Source organism: Ursus americanus, chromosome 28 (genome assembly GCF_024610735.1).
Source record: "Ursus americanus isolate L20-20 chromosome 28, mUrsAme1.1.p, whole genome shotgun sequence".
NCBI lineage: Eukaryota > Metazoa > Chordata > Mammalia > Carnivora > Ursidae > Ursus > Ursus americanus.
Genome location: NC_142154.1, coordinates 5,093,505 through 5,115,762, shown reverse-complemented (window position 1 = coordinate 5,115,762; position 22,258 = coordinate 5,093,505). Strand labels below are relative to the sequence as shown.

Here is a 22,258-nt window from a genome sequence, read left to right as displayed (position 1 = left end):
TCCCGGCGTTGTGGGATCGAGCCCCACATCAGGCTCCTCCACTATGAGCCTGCTTCTTCCTCTCCCACTCCCCCTGCTTGTGTTCCCTCTCTCGCTGGCTGTCTCTATCTCTGTCAAATAAATAAATAAAATCTTTAAAAAAAAATAGCAAATTTATTTAGGAAGTGTATTTAACTATCACAGCTTAGTAGAAAAATGGGCAAAGGGCAAAATAAGATTCTAAAATATGGGGGCGCCTGGGTGGCACAGCAGTTAAGCGTCTGCCTTCGGCTCAGGGCGTGATCCCGGCATTCTGGGATCGAGCCCCACATCAGGCTCCTCTGCTATGAGACTGCTTCTTCCTCTCCCACTCCCCCTGCTTGTGTTCCCTCTCTCGCTGGCTGTCTCTATCTCTGTCAAATAAAAAAATAAAATCTTAAAAAAAAAAAAAAAGATTCTAAAATATGTATTCACTTTGACCTGGCAAGTCTAAGTCTGGAAATTTTATCCTATATAGACAATTGCACAAATGCCCAAAGATACCCGTAAAAGATGCTCAATACTGCACTGCTGATAACGGTGAAAAACAATAAACAGTCTAGGTTTCTATTCCAGGAGGACTGGTTAAATAGACACGGAATTCTATGTAGTCGAACTACATGTATCAATTGGAGTCATAATTACATCCTACTGTAGACTGAAAACATACAAAAAGACGTATAATATAATCCCAAGCACAAATGCCAAAATCTATGCATTTGGCAGGGGTAAGCAGCACATATAAGATCCTGCTTCGCTCTGATGGGGGAGTGGAGGGCTGAGGTAGGAGAGGGATATATGGGGGGGTTTATTCCCTAACCCAGTGGTATGTGAGGATTTGTTATTTTTCCCATCCTACCTTTCTGCATGTTTGAAATATGTGTTACATGCAAGGACGCACGCAGAGGTTGGATCTGGAAGGATACGCAGGAAGCCAACAGCTGGAGTTATTTCCTAGGGCAGGACTGTATGCAAGGCATGGTTTGGGCATTTTCTGCCATGTATATGTCTGTATACACACGTCTGTACCATTTGAATTCTACATGACAAGCATGTAATACTTCTATAACGATTTAAAGAAACTGGAGCAAAACCACCACCATGGCAGGAGCAGGCTCCATAGGGAGACTAAAGAGGATAGGGGCTTAGCTCACTCAGTATGAGTCTCTTCAGCCGGGTCACATCGTGATAGGTATAGAACAGCAGGCAGTGCGATATCTCCCCATCTCTCCCAGCTCTGCCGGATTCCTGGTAGTAGCCCTCCACAGATTTAGGGAGAGACGCGTGGATCACGAACCGCACGTCGGGTTTGTCAATCCCCATTCCGAATGCTATTGTTGCACAGATAACCTGATGAAAGAGCACAAGCCTCTTAGACTCATAATAGATGGAAAGGAACATTTTAGTACCACGCGCCTCTAAAAGCTCTACCTTCTATTTTAAAGTGTACTCTATATAGCAATCTAATACCTTCACTTAGTCCCGTTATTTAGCATGACAAATGTGAGATCTTCCTATTGATAATTTGCAATTCTATGAAGACCTGAGAAGGTAGAGAGGAGCTCGTGGTGGCAGGCACTTTCTCGTGTGATTTGGCGTTTTCATGGAAGGGGCCAGAATCAAGAGCCGTCTGTCTTGGTGGGCTGCCACTGCTTCCTCTCTTCCATTTCTGATATGAAGGCATGAGGGTGCTGTCCACATGGCCATGACATCCAGCTCCACGGTCATGGACGAGCTCCCACACGTTACCTCTGCCAGCTTCTCTGATGCTTGGAGCAATGGCATTGTCACCTGCCACCATGCTTACCGTCCCTGTTCCCAGGGGGAGCAGCTGATGGATCACACGCCAGCTCCTTTTCCTCAACAGCTAATTTCAAAGTTAAAAACTTGAGAAATTCTTATTGGAACTCACGTGGGTAAAAGTCTGAGAGGTGTTTATACTAGAAAAAAAAGACTGGAGACTGTGGATCTTGGCCTATGCATATTACTTAGGACAAGCAAGGTGACAGTTAAATTTCAGGAGCTTCATAAATCCTCTTTTAGTTAAAAAAAAATCATTTTCTAGAATATCCATTTCAGTTACAAATGTAGGACTTATTAACCCAGACAAAAACATTACATTTCCAGGCAAGATTATATTATACAAATAAAGCTGCAAGACTTTTTTTTTTTTTTTTTAACTCCCAAGAAAATAAATAGCGGCTGCAAGAACAGTATTTGAAAAGCAACTGCGCTACCTGGCAGCCAGACCGAGGCTGAGGATGTGGTGTCGGTGTCTGCGCACCAGAGCAAGCACGTCAGGCTGCGGGGAACGTGGCCACGAATGGGAGCGCTCGGGGGCACCTCAGCTACAGCCCGTCAGCCCTCTCATTGTATGGCACTTTGATGGAAGGGAAGTGTCCTTGAAAAGAGAAAGTCTGCTGGAGCCTCTAGTGGTGGAGAGCAGGTGGAGAGGCTGCGCAGGGAGGTGTAGCCGCCCGCGGGCTGCAGCGTTCTGAGAAGGGGCGCGGCGGGGGGGGGGGGGGGGGGGGAGGGCGGGTGCGGCTCACCAGGTCGAGTGGGCTCCCGGTGAGGCAACCCCAACGCCAACTCCCCCCTGAAAGCCTTTACTTCGAGTCCCTGGGAAGACTGGCTTAGTCGAACTGTTACTTCCTTATTTCTGTGTTGCTTTCGAAACTTCACGCTATAATAATTTCTTTGTGAGGAAAAACAATGAAGTTTTATTCTATCTTACAAATCTAACAAGATCAAGGTTGTCCAGTGATTGTATAATTATACCTTGACTGTGAGGATTAGCTAGACTGAAAACAGAAAAAAAACTCATCCATTTTTTTAAACTACAGTTTTGATTAAGGTGTTTTATATACATGTATACAGATACATATATGTGTGCACGGGTACTGTAGAATACTTATACTATACATAGAGATTTAAAGAACTTGAAAAGAATTGGCTTTTTTCTCATCTATTTTTCTTTTTCTTTTTTTTTTTTAAGATTTATTTATTTATTTATTTATTTGTTTATTTATTAGACAGAGAGAGACAGCCAGCGAGAGAGGGAACACAAGCAGGGGGAGTGGGAGAGGAAGAAGCAGGCTCCCAGTGGAGGAGCGTGATGTGGGGCTCAATCCCGGAACGCCGGGATCACGCCCTGAGCCGAAGGCAGACACTTAATGACTAAGCCGCCCAGGCGCCCCCTCATCTATTTTTCTATTCAATTTTTTAAACAGATTTATTGATTTATCTGAGAGAGCGAGAGAGAGCAGTGGGGAGGGGCAGAGGGTGAGAGAGTCTCAAGCAGACTCTGGACTGAGTGCAGAGCACAATGTGGGGCTCGACCCCAAGACCTTGAGATCACGACCCGAGCCAAAACCAAGAGTCAGACGCTTGACTGCGCCACCCAGGCGCCCCTCAATTTTCTTTTTTATGGTTGAGATTTTACATTTTTAGGTTCTATTTCTCTCTACACTTCTCCATCATTGACATCTGAACATTTTCATATCATTATGAAATTCTTCATAAACTATTTTCAAGCCCAGGAATGCAGTATGATGTACCCAGTTGCTCTCTTAGGACATTTAGGCTACTTACTATTAAAAATAACACTACCATACAGTCAATGATACTGTAATAACCTGTATGGTGGTAAGTGGTTAGTAGAATTACTGTGGTGAGCACTGTGTATCGTATAGACTTGTCGAATCACTGTGTTGTACGCCTGGAAGCAATATAATACGGTATACATCAGCTATACTTCAATTAAAAAAAACCATAAACAAACACTGATGTAAATTCCACACATGCGTTTCAGATCTGAGGCTCCCGTAACAGTCTGCCATATTCTTTTCCAGAAAGGCTCTCAGGAGCATTGCAGGAAATCACCTCTTATAGCACTGTCCCCAACAGTTAATAAAAGTTTGCTAATACAAGAGGTGAAAATGGTCTCTCACTCTTTTAAGTTTGGATTCCTTTAATAATTAGCAAAGTTGCACTTTAAAAAGCAATTCTACTTAGCCTTTTGTGGCTCCTTCTTTTCGATGTCTCTTGACAGCCTGGGGTAATTTACTATTTGAGACTCATGTTTTCCTTTATCAACGCTCTGGGATGTTTTAGTTGTAGAAGACATTATTTCCCTAGTTGTTCATTACTTGCTATTGCCTTTAATTTTGTTCATTGATACAGAAGTGTTTAGTTATTTAGATTTTTAATCATTTTTAGCAATTATTTCTTTGAGATCTTCTTAAGCCTGGGTTCTCTTCCAGCCAGAGTTCATACATTTAAAATAACAATACCTTTATTTACCTATAATTAATTTTGATAGGAGGATCCAAAAGGATTCCCCCCAGCAGGTAAGCGGTACCACTGGTTGGATTATCCTCCTTTCCTCATTAATTTTCAATATCATCCTTGCCACATATTGTTTTTATAGGTTTTCTTTTTTTTTTTTTTTAAGATTTATTAATTTATTTTGGCAGGGGAGGGGCAGAGGGAGAATCTCAAGCAGACTCCGCCCTGAGCACGGAGCCCCACATGGGGCTTGATCTCACGACCCTGAGATCATGACCTGAGCCAAAACCAAGAGTTGGATGCTCAACCAACTGAGCCACCTGGCACTCTGTTTTACATGCTTTTTAGTCTAATTCAGGATTTCTGTGTCACTGATCTGTCTATAATGTATTGCAAAGCCAGTGTTCAGGTGTTTGCATTTTCTTGCCACATTCTTTCAGTTATTTTAACTTGAATATTCTTCCAGGCAAACTTTAGAAAAAGTTTATCAAAGGAAAAAAAAAAACAAAACACCGGAATTTTGCTTGGTTAAATATACAAATTATGGAAGACTGGCAACTGTGATTACTTGAGTGAAGATAAGCTGGTGATGCGTTTCTGGACCTGACATATCCGAAAGTGCCTTTCTGTTGTGCCCAACATCTGTGACAGTGAGCTGGCTGTGAAATCCTTCAGTCCCAAGCTTCCCTCCTTTGATTCTGAGGACAGTGTGTTCCTGCTTTTGCTATTCAGTGAAATAGTCTCAGGCCTGCCAGCTCTTTGTAGAGCACCCTACCTCTGCATCTTTGTGAATATAATTTCTTTTAGCTCTTTGTAAATCAAAGTGGTGAACTATGTCTACGTGTAAGTTTTCCCCCAGCAACTTTGAGATAATGCTTTTAAATTTGTTAAATATTTGTTATGTATTCTTTTAGAGTACATCTGACTACTGTATCTCCTTCAGCCTTCCTCATTTCCTCCTTGGATACACTGATTATTCTTAGGCTGACATTTTCAAGTTATTCACCACCTCACTGATGCAGATGTCTGCACTGAATCAAACCATTTGTGTCTTGATACATGATTCTACTTGTTTTGCCTTTCGTCCATTTTCTTATCTAGATAAATTGCATTTTTACTTGTGCCCTCATCTCAGCCTGTGATCTTCTTATGGCAAAGTATTTCTAGTTCATATATGTCCAGTATACTGACATCTTTCCAAGGACACTAGGCTAATATCCTCTAAGATTTTCTTCTGTTTTCCATTACAAAATAATTTTGAAAGATATTTTTCCTTTGAACCTTTGGGGTAATTTCTCTTTTTGTGAACTGAAAACTTAATAGGCTAAAAAAAAAAAATTTAGTCATTTTTCTCCAATTCATCCCTGTATTTAGAGAGATCTATCCAACAAGGCTGGCACCTGCCACTGTACAGGATGCCTAGAGCGTTCTTAGCTTCTTCCCTCTTGATCCACTTGGGTGACAAATCTGTCATCTCAGAAATCTCAACACAATTAGTTATTAGGGAAATGCAAGTTTAAATCACAGTGAGATGCCACTTCACATCCCCTAGGATAGATATAGTTAAAAAAAAAAAAAAAGACAGAGACACTGGAACCTCCCACATCACTGGTGGAAATGTAAAATTCTGTAGCTGCTTTGGAAAACAGTTTGGTAATTCTTCAAAAAGTTAAACACAGAGTTACCATATGACTAAGCAATTCCACTCCTCAGTATCTACCCAAGAGAACTGAAAACATGTTCATACAAAAACATGTACACAGATGTTCACAGAAGCATTATTCACAATAGCCAGAAAGTGGGTGCAACTAAATGTCTACCAACTGATGAATGGGTAACAAACTAGGATACATCTATACAATGGAATGTTTCCTGGTGTACAAAAAGAAATAAAGTATTGATACATGCTACAACAAGATACACAGTGTCTTGAAAACATTACGCTAAATAAGAGAAATCAGTCACAAAAGAATATATACCGTATAATTTCATTTATATGAAATGTCCAGAGTAGGAAAATCTATAGAGACAGATTAGCAGTGGTTCCATTCGTGGTTGCCAGGGACTGGGGAGTGGCTGCTGAAGAGTATGGAGTTTCTTTTTGGGATGATGAAATATTCTGGAATTAGTGGTGATGCTTGCACAACCTTGTGAATATAGTAAAAACTACTGACTTGTAAACTTTGAAAGGGCGAATTTTATGGTACGTAAATTACAACTGAATAAAAAAAATTTTTTTTATTTAAGAAAGAAAAAGCAACTTAAGTCTCAAGAAGATCCGTTTTTAAATTTCAGGCTTATTTTGATCTTATTTTGGTGCCTGAAATCTTTAAAGTAAAAACAACTTTCATCCGGCATGTGCAAGTTTGTTCGTATACTGTAAAAAATTATTTCCTTTATTTGTTTATTTAACAAAATGTTACCTGGCAGCCATCCTGATTAATCCACTTGTGCTGTACTTCGTCCCTGGCAGAATCACTGAGGCCGGCGTGATAAGCAAGAGCAGCCAGACCATCTTTCTGTAGAGTGTCAGCCATGGTGTCACATTCTCGCCTGGAGAGGCAGTAGATTATCCCAGAGTCATCTGCCAGGAAACAAAACGGTATTCAGATGTGAGAGCTTTTGACATAAATAACAACACAATTTTCATTATGTTCTTTTTTTTCTTTTAAGTAGGCCCCACAGCCAGCGTGGGGCCCATTGTAGGGCTTGAACCCACGACCTCAAGATCAAGCCACAAACCGAAATCCAAGAGTGGGATGCTCAACGAACTGAGCCACCCAAGTGCCCCTCCTTATGTTCCTAGAAATACACAAACTGTAAGCAGACCTCCATAGTCTTCTTATGGGGGGGGGGTGTGTCACATTGATAGAGTAAGTCAAGCAAGGAGTTCACGTGTACTGGAAATCACAAGATGTGACCTTTTGTTCTGTCCCCTGAATGACTCCTGAGGTGGGCCTGGAGGACTCGGGGCTCTACTTCACACGGGCTATAAACTGGGAGGACACCCTCACTCAAACGCTGGGGAAAGCGGGGTAGCAGGACATAGCAGCCTTAGAAATGCTTCTAGCTTTTGATTCAGTTTCCTTCTAGGAAACTAATCTAGGAAATAAAGTGGTACAAGGACTTCTGTGAAAAGTTTTGTTCCTCCCTTTGAAAATTAGGAAAATTTTAATAGCCAACATTAGGAAATTAAGAAAGGACATTATGAAATAAGATATACTGAAACTTTTCAGTGATTTTTAAGTTTAAAAAAAACCCACAAAAATACTCAAGATATAAAACAGGTTAAGGGCAGAAAAACTGTAGATACAGTACGCTCATGGAAAGAACAATGCACACAGCAATCGCTGGAAGGAAATAAACCCCGAACGGTAACTGTGACTTGTCCTGAGGTAAGTGTTGTCTTTCGCTTCTTTCTTCTTGTTGCTTTCTCGGTTTTCTTCAGTGAGCAGATATTATATGTACTGTTATGAGAATCACAAAATGAAAGGTATAAAAGAAAAAGTCCTCTCTCCGTGGCAGAGCGAAAGGTATGGACAGACGCGCTAACTCTATGTTCTGCTCCTGGGAGAAGGAGGCCGGGGAGGGAGACCGTGGAAGACTTCTTGGTCTATCCTTGCATTGTCTGATTTGTTCAAACAAACACATATACTAATTTTTTTAAGATTTCATTTTATTTTTTAAAGTGATCTCTAGGGTTCCTGGGTGGCTCAGTTGGTTAAGCATCTGCCTTCAGCTTGGGTCATGATCCCAGGGTCCTGAGATCGAGTCCCACATCTGGCTCCCTGCTCAGCAGGAAGTCTGCTTCTCCTCTGCCTCTCCCCCCTGCTTGTGCTCTCGTTCTCTCTCTCTAATGCTCTCTCTCTCTCCCAAATAAATAAAATCTGGAAAAAAAAAAAGTGATCTCTACACCCAATGTGGGGCTCAAATTCACAACCCCAAGATCAAGAGTCGTTTGCTCCCACAGAGCCAGCCAGGCGCCTTGCAAACATGTATACTAGTTTTTAAAAAATGAAACCGAGGTGGTTAACAGAAACAATTCTCTATGGGAAAGTAGAAAAGGGGTTACATGGAAAACTACCAGGCATTTCAGGATCTCGTTTTAGTTAACAGAACTCAGAGGCACTCTTGGGAGAAGGCCCTAACACAGAAAGTGGTGTAATTCATACCAACAGAAGCCAGAGGAGAGACACTGAAACCGCGAATTATAACACGGTGTGTAGGAGGGAATATTTCATATACTTTTTCTTAGGGTTAATTGTTATCAAACCAAATGCGATTTTATAATTTCCAGGATTGAGACAGTTGCAATATTCTGTTCTATAAATAGCTAGCTAGTGCTATTATAACGAGAAAAGAAATGTTTAATATGCACAACGATATATTCCACTGTGGTACTAAAAAGACATTTATTATTTCTAGACATAATCTGTCACATGGCTATACTCACATGGGTGATGCTTTCTGATCCACTCTAAGCAATCAAATGCCACCTTCTTGGGTTTTTTCGGTAACACGTAGTATTTCAGATTATGTCTGTTAAAGCTCATGCTGAACCTAGAAGTCCCAAACACAGAAGTTTGTTATTATAAGAAAATAGAGTTTTAGCCACCTTCACACACTAAACACTGATTTCCACTATGCCAACCTAATCATCAAGCTGTCTCAAGCGGAATGTGGTTACTGGCAGCTTGCATAACAGAACCCTGGAATGAAGTCAAGTGAAGGGTTTGCGGACAGAGCGTGGATAAGGAGCAATGTCTGCGGATGAGATGACACGGAATCAGGAGGGCTGTAGAAGAGAACACGTAGAGAAGACAGGTGAGTCAGGGGCCCGGTCGCCAGGACGAGGTTGAGGATAAGCAGAGGCAGATAAAACATTATTTAAAAGATTAAGAAAATCAGAGAAAACCCACATTTTTAGGCCACCAGTGTTCCCAGGTTTAGAGGGTGCACAAGAGGAGCTGATGGCAGAGCAGCAGCAGGAGCTCACGCCCTACACATCATAGGTCACCGTCCTCTGCTCTGCGCCCCAAAGGGGATGTGGTTGCCTTGGAGACAGACACACTCTCCCTTTGCTGGCCCTTTGCTCTTGGTGGCCCACTTCCTCTCTCCCGCTTCCTTAGGGAGCTTTTCTCCATTCTCTCCTCTCTTGTATTTCAGTCCCTTCTGTGAATTCTTCCCTTTTGTTGGAGTATGTTGTGTAGGACCACCAATCCTAAAAGCAGCAGAAGCTTCCTCTGGACCCTATACTCCACTGCGGCTGGCACCTCCCCTCTTTCTTTCCCTCCCATGGCAAGTTTCTCAGAGGTCACTTAACACCCCCAACCAACCATACATCCAATTTCAACTCTCGATATCTCCATTCTGGTTTTTTGCCATTACCATTCTACCAAAACTGTTCTATCTAGGCTTTTGAAACTAAATAGGGGCACCTGGGTGGCTCAGTCAGTTAAGCGTCAGCCTTCGGCTCAGGTCATGATTCCAGGGTCCTGGGATTGAGCCCCATGGGGGGCTCCTTGCTCAGCGGGGAGCCTGCTTCTCCTTCTCCCTCTGCCTGCCACTCTGCCTACTTGTGCTCTCTCTCTCTGTTTGTCAAATACATAATATCTTTATTTTAAAAAAAGCTAAAGAAAGATGAGGAGATTGTTACGGGGTCCTGGCTCTGCAGGGACCCCCACTACCCTAGGTTCTGTTCTGACATCTGTAGGAATGAGAGGTAACCCTGCGGGACAGTTAAGGTTAGAGCATAAAGACATGTCAGTGCCTGTCCTGATGGAAGAAAAGAAAGACTGTAACTGTAACAACCCATGGTTAAGGAGGGTACCTACGTACAGGGAGTGGGGATCAGAGGGAAGGAAGATGGTGAATAAAACCACTGGCTTTCTGAGATGCCCTTCAACAGATGACTGGATTAAGAAGTTGTGGTCCATATATACAATGGAATATTACTCAGCTATCAGAAAGAACGAGTTCTCAACATTTGCTACAACATGGACGGCACTGGAGGAGATAATGCTAAGTGAAATAAGTCAAGCAGAGAAAGACAACTATCATATGATTTCTCTCATCTATGGAACATAAGAACTAGGATGATCGGTAGGGGAAGAAAGGGATAAAGAAAGGGGGGGTAATCAGAAGGGGGAATGAAGCATGAGAGACTATGGACTATGAGAAACAAACTGAGGACTTCAGAGGGGAGGGGGGTGGGGGAATGGGATAGACTGGTGATGGGTAGTAAGGAGGGCACGTATTGCATGGTGCACTGGGTGTTATACGCAACTAATGAATCATCGAGCCTTACATCGGAAACCGGGGATGTACTGTATGGTGACTAACATAATATAATAAAAAATCATTAAAAAAAAAAAAAACCAAAAAACCAAAAAACCACTGGCTTTCTGTCTTTGTACCTGAATCCAAGGTGGCTGGGTCCAGGTTTTGCTGCTAGTGGTAGGATAAACTCATTTGATTTGAGGACAGAAGAATGCCTTGTATGTGGAGGGCAGCCATACGTGTGAAGGGACTGCTACGCAGGTAAGGCGGCGGCACAACAGGCAGTGGCCCCCTTCCCTCCGTGTGCAGTGTGCACATGGGTCTTTGTCCACCTCACTCTCGCTGACCTCTCCGTCACCCTGTGTTGCTGGCTGTCCTCACAGAAACCCCCTACGAGCACTGACCAGTTCACAGTCTAGGGACTTGCCCCCCTTGCTCCTCTAATTTGTCTCCTTGTCTTCTTCCTCTGCTTACTCCTTAAGTGGGGACCACTCCCCAGCATCCAGCTTTTCTTTTCTCCCCCATGTCACCTTCTTCGGGGACCTCACTCACCGCTTTGAGCAGCACCCCGTGCGGTCCCCACATACCCCAACTTCTGCCCCCTGCTTAGCCTTAGCGTTCCAAACCACAGTCCAACTTCTTTTTAAATCAGTGGTCTAAAACTGGGGTATGCATACCCCAGGGGTTCACAAAGACTTCCTAATGGTACACGAGCAAAGACAACTATAAAGGAATCAATCTGCAGATCCTTCATTTTCATGTGTACTTTTTCCCAGAAGACTGATCTGAGAGTGCTCCTGCAGTCCAGACATCCTGCTTGTCAGCCCTGCCCCGCCTCTCCCTTTTACAACTGTCCCCTCACTTTCTAAACACAAACAAAGAAACCCTACTTTTTCACCCATTCTGAACCTCACAACCGAGCACTGGTCTGGCAGTAAAAGCCTCCAGGACACCACACAGAACAAACTGAATACAGTATGCATGCAGCTGTTTTCTTCCTTCCTTCCTTCCTTCCTTCCTTCCTTCCTTCCTTCCTTCCTTCTTTCTTTCCTTTTCTTTTCTTTCTTTTTTTTTTTTTTTTTTTGAGAGGGAGGGGCGCCTGGGTGGCTTAGTCGGTTAAGCGTCCGACTCGATTTCGGCTGAGGTCATGATCTCAGAGTCATGGGATCGAGCCCTGTGTCAGGCTCTATGCTCAGCGCTGAGCCCGCTTGTCCTTCTCCCTCTGCTCCTCCCTCCACGTGCTCTTTATCTCTTAAATAAATAAACAAAATCTTTAAAAAGAGAGTGTGTGTGCACAAGCAGGGGTGGGGGGGGAGGAAGAGAGAATCTTAAGCAGGCTCCACGCTCAGTGTGGAGCCCAATGCTGGGCTCGATTCCACGACCCTGAGATCATGACCTGAGCCAAAATCAAGAGTCCAATGCTCAACCGAGTGAGCCACCTAGGCGCCCCTGAAACTTTCTTTAATCAAAGTACCAGAAACCCTTGGTAGGGCTTCCTGTCTTGTATGGGTTTTACATATTCCTGTTGGGAGTAACGTGTGACATGAGGAATGAAGTATGCTGGCCCTTGCCGGGATATTCTGATTTCAGATCCATCAAGAGCAAAGTGGTGGGAGTGGAGCTATTTTCACTTACGATGCTGCTACTTGCGTTGCTGGCTACTGTCACAGAATACCTTGCTCTAAGAGTCTTGCGAGACGTCTGTCAACCAATACTTTGAAACCGTCCCTCTTATGCTATTTATATGCACAAAACACTGAGAGCTCTTTTCTGGGGCTGGAAATGGCAGAGGAAGATGTAGTGGACTGTAGCAAGGAAAGGCAGTAGGTAAAAGACTGCTCCGTCTGTGGACTATTTCGATCAATTATTCTCAATTATTTACAATCACTGCCGCAGCAAAGGAAACCATAGTCTTGAGAGAATGATGGTAAAAAAAAGAACCGCCCAAGTGTACAAATGATGTAGATGGGCTGAGGTTGGGAATGGTGCAGGAGTCTCTCTACCCACACGGATGCTGAAATGACTATAGACAAGAATAACCTTGTTACCTTTCCCTACATTTTACACTATGCTTTAATTTCAGAACAATGTTTTACGTCTTAAAAAAAAAAAGGTCTGGGTCAAAAAAGAGACAATAGCATGTGCAGGTGGCCTGAGAAGCCACGACTCTGCTGGTGGGAATGGGAAATGGTACGGCTCCCTTGGAAAACAGCCTGGCAGTTCTGCAGAAGGTGTAAAATAAGAGTCACCCTCCAAGTGCGCACTTCCACTCCTGTGTGCACACCCACGAGAAAGGAAAACAGGTCCACACAAAAACCTGTGTGTGAACATATATTTTAGCATTAGTCATAAGAGCCAAAAATGGAAAACAACTCCAATATTCACCAATAAATAAAATGGGCCACACCCATACAATGGAATATTATTCAGCAATAAACTTTGAAAACATCATGTTAAGTAAAAGAAGCCGGTTATAGAAGAACATGGATCGGATGATTTCATTTGTATGAGATATCTAAAATAGGCAAGTCTAGAAACAGAGGTGGATTAGTGGTTGCCGTGGGCAGGCAGGGGTGTGGGGGAGGGGGAGTGACTACTATTGGATGTGGGTGTTTTTGCAGGGTGAGGAAGATGTTCTAAAATTGATTGTGGTGATGGCTGCACAATGCACTAAAACCCACTGAATTGTACACTTTATTTATATATTTTTTAAAAGGTTTTATTCATTTATTTGACAGAGAGAGAGAGAGAGTGAGAGAGGGAACATAAGCAGGGGGAGTGGGAGAGGGAGCCTGATGCGCGGCTCGAGCCCAGGACCCTGGGATCATGACCTGAGCCAAAGGCAGATGCCCAACAACGGAGCCACCCAGGCGCCCCTGAATTGTACACTTTAAACAGGTGAATTGTATGGTATGTGGATTACATCTCAATAAAGCAGTTATCAAAAACTGGCACAAAATCTGAAAAAAAATTTTAAAAACCTTAGAAATGTTAACTGATTAACTTAGTCAAACAAATTACTAAAAATAATAAACTGACATGAGATTAGGAAATAAAGTTGCTGATCTCAAACTCAAAACCACAACAGACATCTCTACTGCAAAAGACCCAAACCCACTAAGAGCAGCTTGTACACAATTTGCTACGCTGAGAACGTTAACAGTTGCTTTTAAGTTTGTTTACCCGGTCTGTTGGAAAATGGGATGCTTGGAATTACCACATATTCTAGTCAGAGACAGGTCCCACCAACTGATGATTGTATAAACGAACACGGAATGCCCAAACAGTGGAAGATTATTTGGCCAGTACTGATACATGTGGCAGCATGGATGAGCTTTGACAAGACTCCGCTCGGGGAAAGCCGATGGGCACACAAGAGAAGGGGAGCATGGGGGGGGCGACTGCTAATGAATACCAGGTTTCTTTTTGGGGTGATGAAGATGTTCTATGCTTAGATCTGGGGGATGGTTATGTAACTCTGTGAAAAGACAACCCCCCCCAAAGGCTAACCTTTAAATGGGTGAATTTTATGATGTGTCAATTATCTCTTTTTTTATTTATTTTATTTTATTTTATTTTATTTTATTTTATTTTATTTTATTTTATTTTATTTTATTTTATTTTATTTTATTTTATTTTAAGTAGGCTCTACACCCAATGTGGGGCTTGACTCACTACCTGGAGATCAAGGGTCTAACGTTTTACCGATTAAGCCAGCCAGGCATCCCAATTATATCTCAATAAAGATCTTAATTTTTTTTAAAAAGCTTGAGACTCCACTGTATCTTCTCTAAGGGAGTACTGCATCAGCGGACATTAACATGGGAACTATCATTAGGTCCAGGGTGTCAAACTCGTGTCATTTTAAGTGACGTGTCAGGAAATGGAATCAATTTGTGCTCAGCTTGTGTTGCTTTTGAAACTGAGACAGTTGTCATGGGGATGTGTACTAAACAGTTTATGCGGATTGAGAAACAAAGTCAGAATTTTCCTTTTAAATAAATGAAAGTAAGTTGAATTTAGGTGATGGGTTTGGCAATGAACTCTGGCTTTGCCAACCAGCTCATATAGTAGTCATGTCCCAGTATTTGAAAGAGCTAACTGGTAGCCACAAAATTTTGATAAAACTATTATTTAAAAACATATCCCGCAATAAAAATACCTGTCAAAAATATATTAGAAAAGGTGTACTGTAACTAACAGCATTTTGATTTCCCAACTCTTCCAAATATAATGGATACAAGATTCATTTCAGTGAAAGAGGAACAAGAATATTGATTGATTGATTGATTGATTGACTGACTGGAGGGGGAGGGGCAGAGGAAGAGGGAGAGAGAATCTCAAGCAGGCTGCATGCCTGGTGCAGAGCCTGACGTGGGGCTCAATCTCATAACCCTGAGATCATGACCTGAGCCAAAACCAAGAGCTGGATGCTTAACCGACTGAGCCACCCAGGCACCCCAGGAACAAGAATACTTAATGGTCATTAGATAAGTCTGGGTAAAGTATTTTTTTTATACCATGTTTCCCAGAAAAAGTAAAGTGAGTAACTAATGATCTGACTTATTTTGCCACTCAAATAGTTTATAATTCTTTGCTTTCCGCAAAATTTAAAGGACTTAAGTTGAGCCGTCAACTGACACATCATTAAAAATAATTTTTGATGACAGATCATTATGTAATTTTGGCATATACGTCAGAAAAAATTCAGATAATTGAGTGTTACTGCTATAATAAAATGCTTTCCATTCCCATCTACATGTTTATGTGAGCAATGGTTCTCAATGGTTACATCTATAAAAATAAGAAATATGAACTATCTCGATTTGGCCATGGAAGCATCAGCTAATTGAAAAGAAGTCCTAGCTCATTAAATTACACATTCCCAATCAAAATGTATGCTTAAAATTTGAAAAATATGGTTAAACTATTTCAATCAGTTATATATAACTAATGATTATAATAATTCAATCTGGAAGAAAATTTTGGTATGGGAAATCTAAAAACAACTTTTAATTTATATACTAATTTTTCTTGCAGGTAAGTATGATAGAGTAAGCAACAAGACTTCATGCATAAAAATATATTACCTTAGGATAAAAATCTGTGGGGAAACTGAAAGAGAATAGGAGTTCAAAGAGAAAAAGGAAAGATGTAAAATATCTGTTAAAGAAATTTTTGAAGGTATTTAAAGTTAAAAAAAATTTTTTTTTAAGATTTTTTATTTATTTATGTGACAGAGAGACAGCCAGCAAGAGAGGGAACACAGCAGGGGAGAGGGAGAGGAAGAAGCAGGCTCCCAGTGGAGGAGCCCGATGTGGGACTCGATCCCGGAATGCCAGGATCACGCCCTGAGCCGAAGGCAGACGCTTAACGACTGCGCTACCCAGGCGCCCCTAAAGTTAAAAAATTTTAATGTGTTTTTTAAGTGAGTGAAAGTAGGTACAAAATTGGTATTATATTTATATTCTACTGAATACATTTAAAAGGGCTAGGTAACAATTTTATTCAAAAATGTTATTTACAACAGACCACATTCTCTTTATTTAAAACTCATGCTGAAAAATTTCTGGTGTCAGGTTAGAAATACACAAGTGGTATAGTTTTCCAAAATTCTTTCAGGAGGCCCATATGGTCAAAGAAAATTTATGAAGACTGAGACCATGACCATCCCTACCCACCCCTTAAACATCTCCCACACCACAGATCTAAAAATCAAACTCATTGCCCACCCCTCCACCCCTGCTCCTCTCCTGCACGTCCAGTTACGGTCAGTGGTGCTGGTCACCCGCACCAGAAACCAGTATAAACTTCCATGAGATCCGCCTTTCTTATGCCATCGGCTGCCAGTCTTACTGATTCAACTGTGCTTTCCCCCGACACTGTCCTGCGTCCTCTGCTGCTGCTGCCACCATCAACACCTCTCTCCTAGAACGCTACAGTGGGCTTCCTGGGAGCCTCGTGTGGCCTTTGAGCTCTCATTCCTCAGCTCCACCTTCTGTTCCACTGACAGGGTGATCATTCTACCGCAGGGTTCAGGTCAAGCCACTTCCCAGGTCAAGCTGCCCACAGAAGTCCAAATACTTCATCATAGCGAAACGCAAGATCCCCGCGATCGGGCTTCAAGCCGCCTCCCCAGGGCCAGCCCTTCTCCAGGTCTCCCCACTCATCCCACGGATTACTCTCTGTTCCTTGGAACCAACTTGTACTTTGAGGCCTGAAACTTCAGCCCTGAATCGTGAGTGTAAGAGCTATTCTCACGTCACACCCACTGGGATGAGTATCATCAAAAAGACACACAGTGACACCGTTACCCTCACATGCTGCAGGCCACAGCTGCTTGGAAAGCCACCTGCAGTTTGGATGACCCAACGACGCCACTGCTGGACAGATGTCACCAAGAAATGAAAGCACCTGTCCACACAACAACTTAGACACAAAGGCTCAGAGCAGTATTCCTACTAACAACAGCCACAAAATGGAAACAACTCAAATATCCACATGATAAATGAACGAATAAAATGTGGACAGTACGCATATGATCGTGTATTTTTTGTCAATGAAACAGAATGAAGTGCTGACACGCCTATGACACGAATGAACCGTGGACACGTGATGCTACGTGAGAGTCCAGTCACAAAAGGCCATGTTTTGTAAAATTCTATTTATATGAAATGTCCAGCTTAGGCAAAAATCTATAAAGACACAAAGTAGATTAGTGGTTGTCTACGGCTGGAGAGATGGGGGGATAGTGGGAACTGACTGCTAATGGGTATGGAGTTTCTTTTATAGGAGACAGAAATTTTTTTTTTTTTTTTTAAGATTTTATTTATTTATTTAACAGAGATAGAGACAGCCAGCGAGAGAGAGGGAACACAGCAGGGAGAGTGGGAGAGGGAGAAGCAGGCTCACAGTGGAGGAGCCTGATGTGGGGCTTGATCCCATAACGCCGGGATCACGCCCTGAGCCGAAGGCAGACGCTTAACCGCTGTGCCACCCAGGCGCCCCGAGACAGAAATTTTCTAAAATTAGATAGTAGTGGGGTTGCACAACCCTGTGAATAAACTAAAAAAAAAAAAAAAAAAAAAATCATAGAATTGCACACTTAAAACAGGTGAATTTTAAGGTATGTAAACTGTATCTCAATGCAGCTGCTTACAAAAAAGACTACTCATCCTACAAAGCCCGCTTTCTCTATAAAACCCTATCCGACCCCTCCTCATTAACCACTCGTTGTTATTTTGGGTTACAGTCAATCTTGCCTTCCTGAGTTCCCGCAGTCATAATTTACAGCCCTAATTACCAATGACTTCATTCTGCAATTTATTAAAAAGTATTTAAAGGGTTCTAAAACCAGACTGTTTGGGTTTAAGTCCTCCCTCCAGCACTCGCAAATCATATGACCTTGTTTAAGTTATTTCTCTGTGCCTCCGTTTCCTCATCCCAAAGTGAGGAAAATAGGACTACTTACCTCATAAGCCTTTTGTGTGGAGAAATGAGTTAATATACATAAAATGTCAAGAATAGTGCCTGGCACCTTGTACAGGCTAAATATGTAACTGTTAGCTCTTATTATTGTTGTATTACGATATTATTGTTGTATCAACTGTCTATATGTCTGTCTCCTCTTTCTCAGTTTATATTTCAAGGTCCTAAGGAAAAGGAATAAACTCTCTATTTTATCACCTATCCTTGTATTTCCCAAAGAAGAAGATCACCATAGACTAGCTGTAGGAGAGGAGCGTGGTGGCCACAGCTCCAACCCTAGGGAGGCCTGCCTTCACTGGGGCAGGAGCTGGGTAAATTTAATCCGAACAAGGGCCTATTGGCAAAAGAGATCAGGAAAAAAATGTACCAGAAAGTGTTTGTTAAAATCTTTTACTTCCACTAAGAGATTTAAACTCTCCCAAATATAGAAGTACCAAATATATTAAGGAATCAACAGACTTGCCCAAATTTTCATATTTTACCCACATTTACCAAAATTCCTCCATATGTTCCATTTATTCATTCTTACTGAGTGCCAATTATGCACAGGGTGCCACATGCTAGACTCAGGAAATGTACAATCTATTGCTTTTCCAGGCTGGTCTCCCTCACGTGACTAGGAAAAGATATTAAAGGTGTCTGTCTCTAAATGCGTATGTGCAATGTTTACTCAAACAAAAATGACAAAGTCCATACTTACAAAAAGTTATTCAAAAGGTTTTAACTCTGTGCATTTGGCAATTAATATGACTGGCCTAAAAGAGTAGACTGCATCTCTCATAAATTTGATGGAAAAAAGCTAAAAACATTGCCTAGTTAAAAAAAAGAAAGGCTTTCACAGATCAATGAGGTAGTTATAAAAGTGAATTTCTAGCATGTAGGTGATTCACTAGAACCTAGAGCATAATATGACACTTTAAATATAATGTTATAATGTATAACAATTATGGAAGCAAAATCTCCCCCGGTCCCCAAATTCTACACAAACACCCTTCTGCAAGTGAGATTAAAGTAAAATATTCCATTCCAATTTTTGTGATTTCACACACAAGATTCTGAGGACTCTAAAATTCATGTGCCCAAGAATGCCAGTTTAATTTGCAGAGGTCCCTATAGCTGTCTTAATCTCACGACCCCCCGTATCCTTCATATGGCACTTTTGGTTCTTCCCCTAACCTGCTGAGAGATGCTGCTGTTTTTACTGATGACAATATTCAGAAAGCCAGCTTACTGTCTTTATTTCCAAACAAACAAAAGGTGTGCCTTAACAATTCACCCCAATATATCGGTCATTCCTTCAAGCATTTCTCAAACTCAAAACACCCACTAATAAATTAGAAGGGAAAAGTATTTTAGCTCAGCACACAGCAGCTGTGAAGTAAATATTTGCCGAGTGAATGAACCTACCAGAGAATTCACCTGTCTCTACAAACTCCAGCAGAAGTACAAGACCAGCCAGCAGAACCTAGATATGTGGGGCTATTTCTTTATAGTAGTTTCTGTTACGAGTAATTACGGATTTGGTGGCAACAAGAAGCACATCTGTTGAGATGAAAACAAAGTATAAAAGCTGTTCCACGTCGTTTCTGTACGGTTTTCAACGTCTTGGATGTGAGTGGGACTTCAGGGGAAGATGACAAAGCAGGGTCATCTGTTTATTGCATGATGTAGACTCTAGGATGTATGGGAGCCAGAACTAGAGAAATAAAAGCTAATTTACTCCTGGGACCATCCTAGAGTTAACAGCTACAGCACACACTTTATCCCTACTTCCAAAACAGGTACTGGGATAGAGTTGTAATTTTAGTAAGTGAAAAGCCGCTGGGCCTCAGTTCCCAACTTTTGCTGAACACTGGAGTCATCTGGGGATTTTTAGAACCGTAATGGCTCCCAGCTCCCAAATTCTGATCTGACTGACCGAGTGCTTTTTGTGCCTCAGGACTTTTAAAGCTCAGGAGGCGATTCTAAAGTGCAGCAAGCTGGGAACTGCTGCCCCAGGGTTTTTAAATTCATGACTTTCTGCAACTTACACCTGAGGTTGGAGAATCTTCAGCTGAGTGAGGATGTCCTTCTGTACCCTGGGATTAGCTGTGGCAGTAAGGGCCATCACTGGAACAGAGGGGAACTTCTGGCGAAGCATATTCATTCTTTTATAATCTTGGCGAAAATCATGTCCCCACTAGTTGGAAAAAAAAATAGTGCTTTTCAGACTATTTGGATCTTCCTTTCATAAAAAGCAAACACCGCTCACTGTATGGAGAGCTACCTTATTCTCCAGCGAGCTAGAATAAGTCACTGACTTCCCTCTATTCTGAAAATATAAATACTGTTGGTAGTACGTATTTATTGATATTTCAAGTCACATGAACCAGTATTTACCTGACTGACACAATGTGCTTCATCAATGACAAAACGTGCCAAGAGCTTCCTCTCATACAGATTCTCCAGAGTGGAAATCAGTCTGTTACTTGCACAGACCTAGACCAGAAATGTATTCATTAGAGATGTGAAAACATTTAAACACCATATCACCTTAAGGACTCTGCTGTCTTTAAGTTCCACTACAACTTAAGCTGTATTAAAACCTCCACATAAAAGGAGTTATTTCAATGGATGAAGAGAATTAGCAGAAGTAGTAGAAAATTCCAAATGAGACCTTCTAGAATATTCACCCACATTTAGCAAGCAGTTATGTATTAGGTCAGTGGTTCTAAAACTTTTTTCCTCCCTCAACATACCTGAGGTTCACCACGTTTACGCTGGTAACAGGGTTACAGATGTACGTTGTGGCAGTGCATGTTATTCGGGGGGGCACACATACACTCGTATGTATGTATGTATGTATGTATGTATGTATGTATGTATTTCATGGTTCTGTCTATACAGGGCCTAGAAGCAATGATGTCCCAGTAGCAAGGACAACATCTGGCATCCATGTCTAGACAGGGACATGTCAAAAGGACACAGAAGCAGTGAGATAGAGCTCTTCTACTAGCCACATCTAGGACAATTAGAAAATCCAAATAAACGATGAGAACTGATTATCGGCCCCTGACAAATTAGGAACCCATGATTTTATGTTGATTTAAATAAATATGCAGGTAAAAGGGAAAGCTCTTCCTTACAGGAGAATGCCAGCTAAATTAGAAAAATCATCATTTGGCATCCATTACAGTAAACACTGACAGGGAGTCATCAATGGATAATAAAGACTCTTGGGTAAAAGTCTGGAGAGTAACAGGATACTACAGTCTCAGAGTACTCCCCAGCAGGATACCTACTAATTACAAAAGCAAGCAATGTACGTTTATTTTTGTAATTATTATATTAATTGCAACAACAACAAAAAAGAAGTAATTTTACAGTGGAGAAATCGGGCAGACACTACCTCAACCAAGTGATCAAAGTTAACTAACATCACCAGTAACAGAATGAAGAGACACCTAGCGCCTTCCAATCGAATGCACTGAGAACATATCACCACCTCTGTGATACTCCTGCCGAAACGAATAACATAAATCTAATCGTGAGGAAACAGAAGATACATTCGAATTGAGGGACAGTCCTCAAAACAACTGGCCTTCACCCTTCACAATTGTCAAAATCATGAAAGACAGAAAAACTTTAAAGAGACATGACAACTGAATGCAATGCATAATCTAGGATTTTCTTTTGCTATAAAGGACATTATTGGGACAACTAGTGAGACTGGAATAAGGTTTATAGATTAAGTCATTCTATTGTATCAATAAACATTTTCTCATTTTAATGATCATATTGAGGTTATGCAAGAGAATTTGTTTTTATTTATTTTTAAAGATTTTATTTATTTATTTCGCACAGAGAGATCACAAATAGGCAGAGAGGCAGGCAGAGGGAGAGGGAGAAGCAGGCTCCCTGCTGAGCAGGGAGCCCAACGCTGTGCTCGATCCCAGGACCCTGGGATCATGACCTGAGCCAAAGGTAGACGTTTAAATGACTAAGCCACCCAGGCGCCCCAAAATTTGTTTTTAGGAAATGCACAGTGAAGTGTTTAGGGTTGAAAGGGATATCATGTCTGCAACCTACTCTCAAATATTTTAGGAAAAAAGTAAAGAGGGAGAAGGAACAATAACCAATTATAGTAAAATGTTACCACTTAGAGTTTCTGGGTGAAAGTTATATAGGAATCCTTGTACTATACTGC

At 41.7% G+C, this 22,258-nt stretch overlaps 1 protein-coding gene across 1 annotated transcript in view; it reads right to left on the bottom strand.

The window, feature by feature from the left end:
- BLM (BLM RecQ like helicase) overlaps positions 1-22,258 on the bottom strand; it is an 86,022-nt gene that overhangs the window by 21,657 nt on the left and 42,107 nt on the right. The window contains exons 11-15 of the mRNA XM_045813102.2: positions 20,452-20,550; positions 20,103-20,251; positions 8,759-8,865; positions 6,729-6,889; positions 1,173-1,368 (exon numbers count right to left, since the gene is read on the bottom strand). Coding sequence (XP_045669058.1) covers positions 1,173-1,368; positions 6,729-6,889; positions 8,759-8,865; positions 20,103-20,251; positions 20,452-20,550 — 712 coding nt within the window. The remainder of the gene's footprint in view (positions 1-1,172; positions 1,369-6,728; positions 6,890-8,758; positions 8,866-20,102; positions 20,252-20,451; positions 20,551-22,258) is intronic.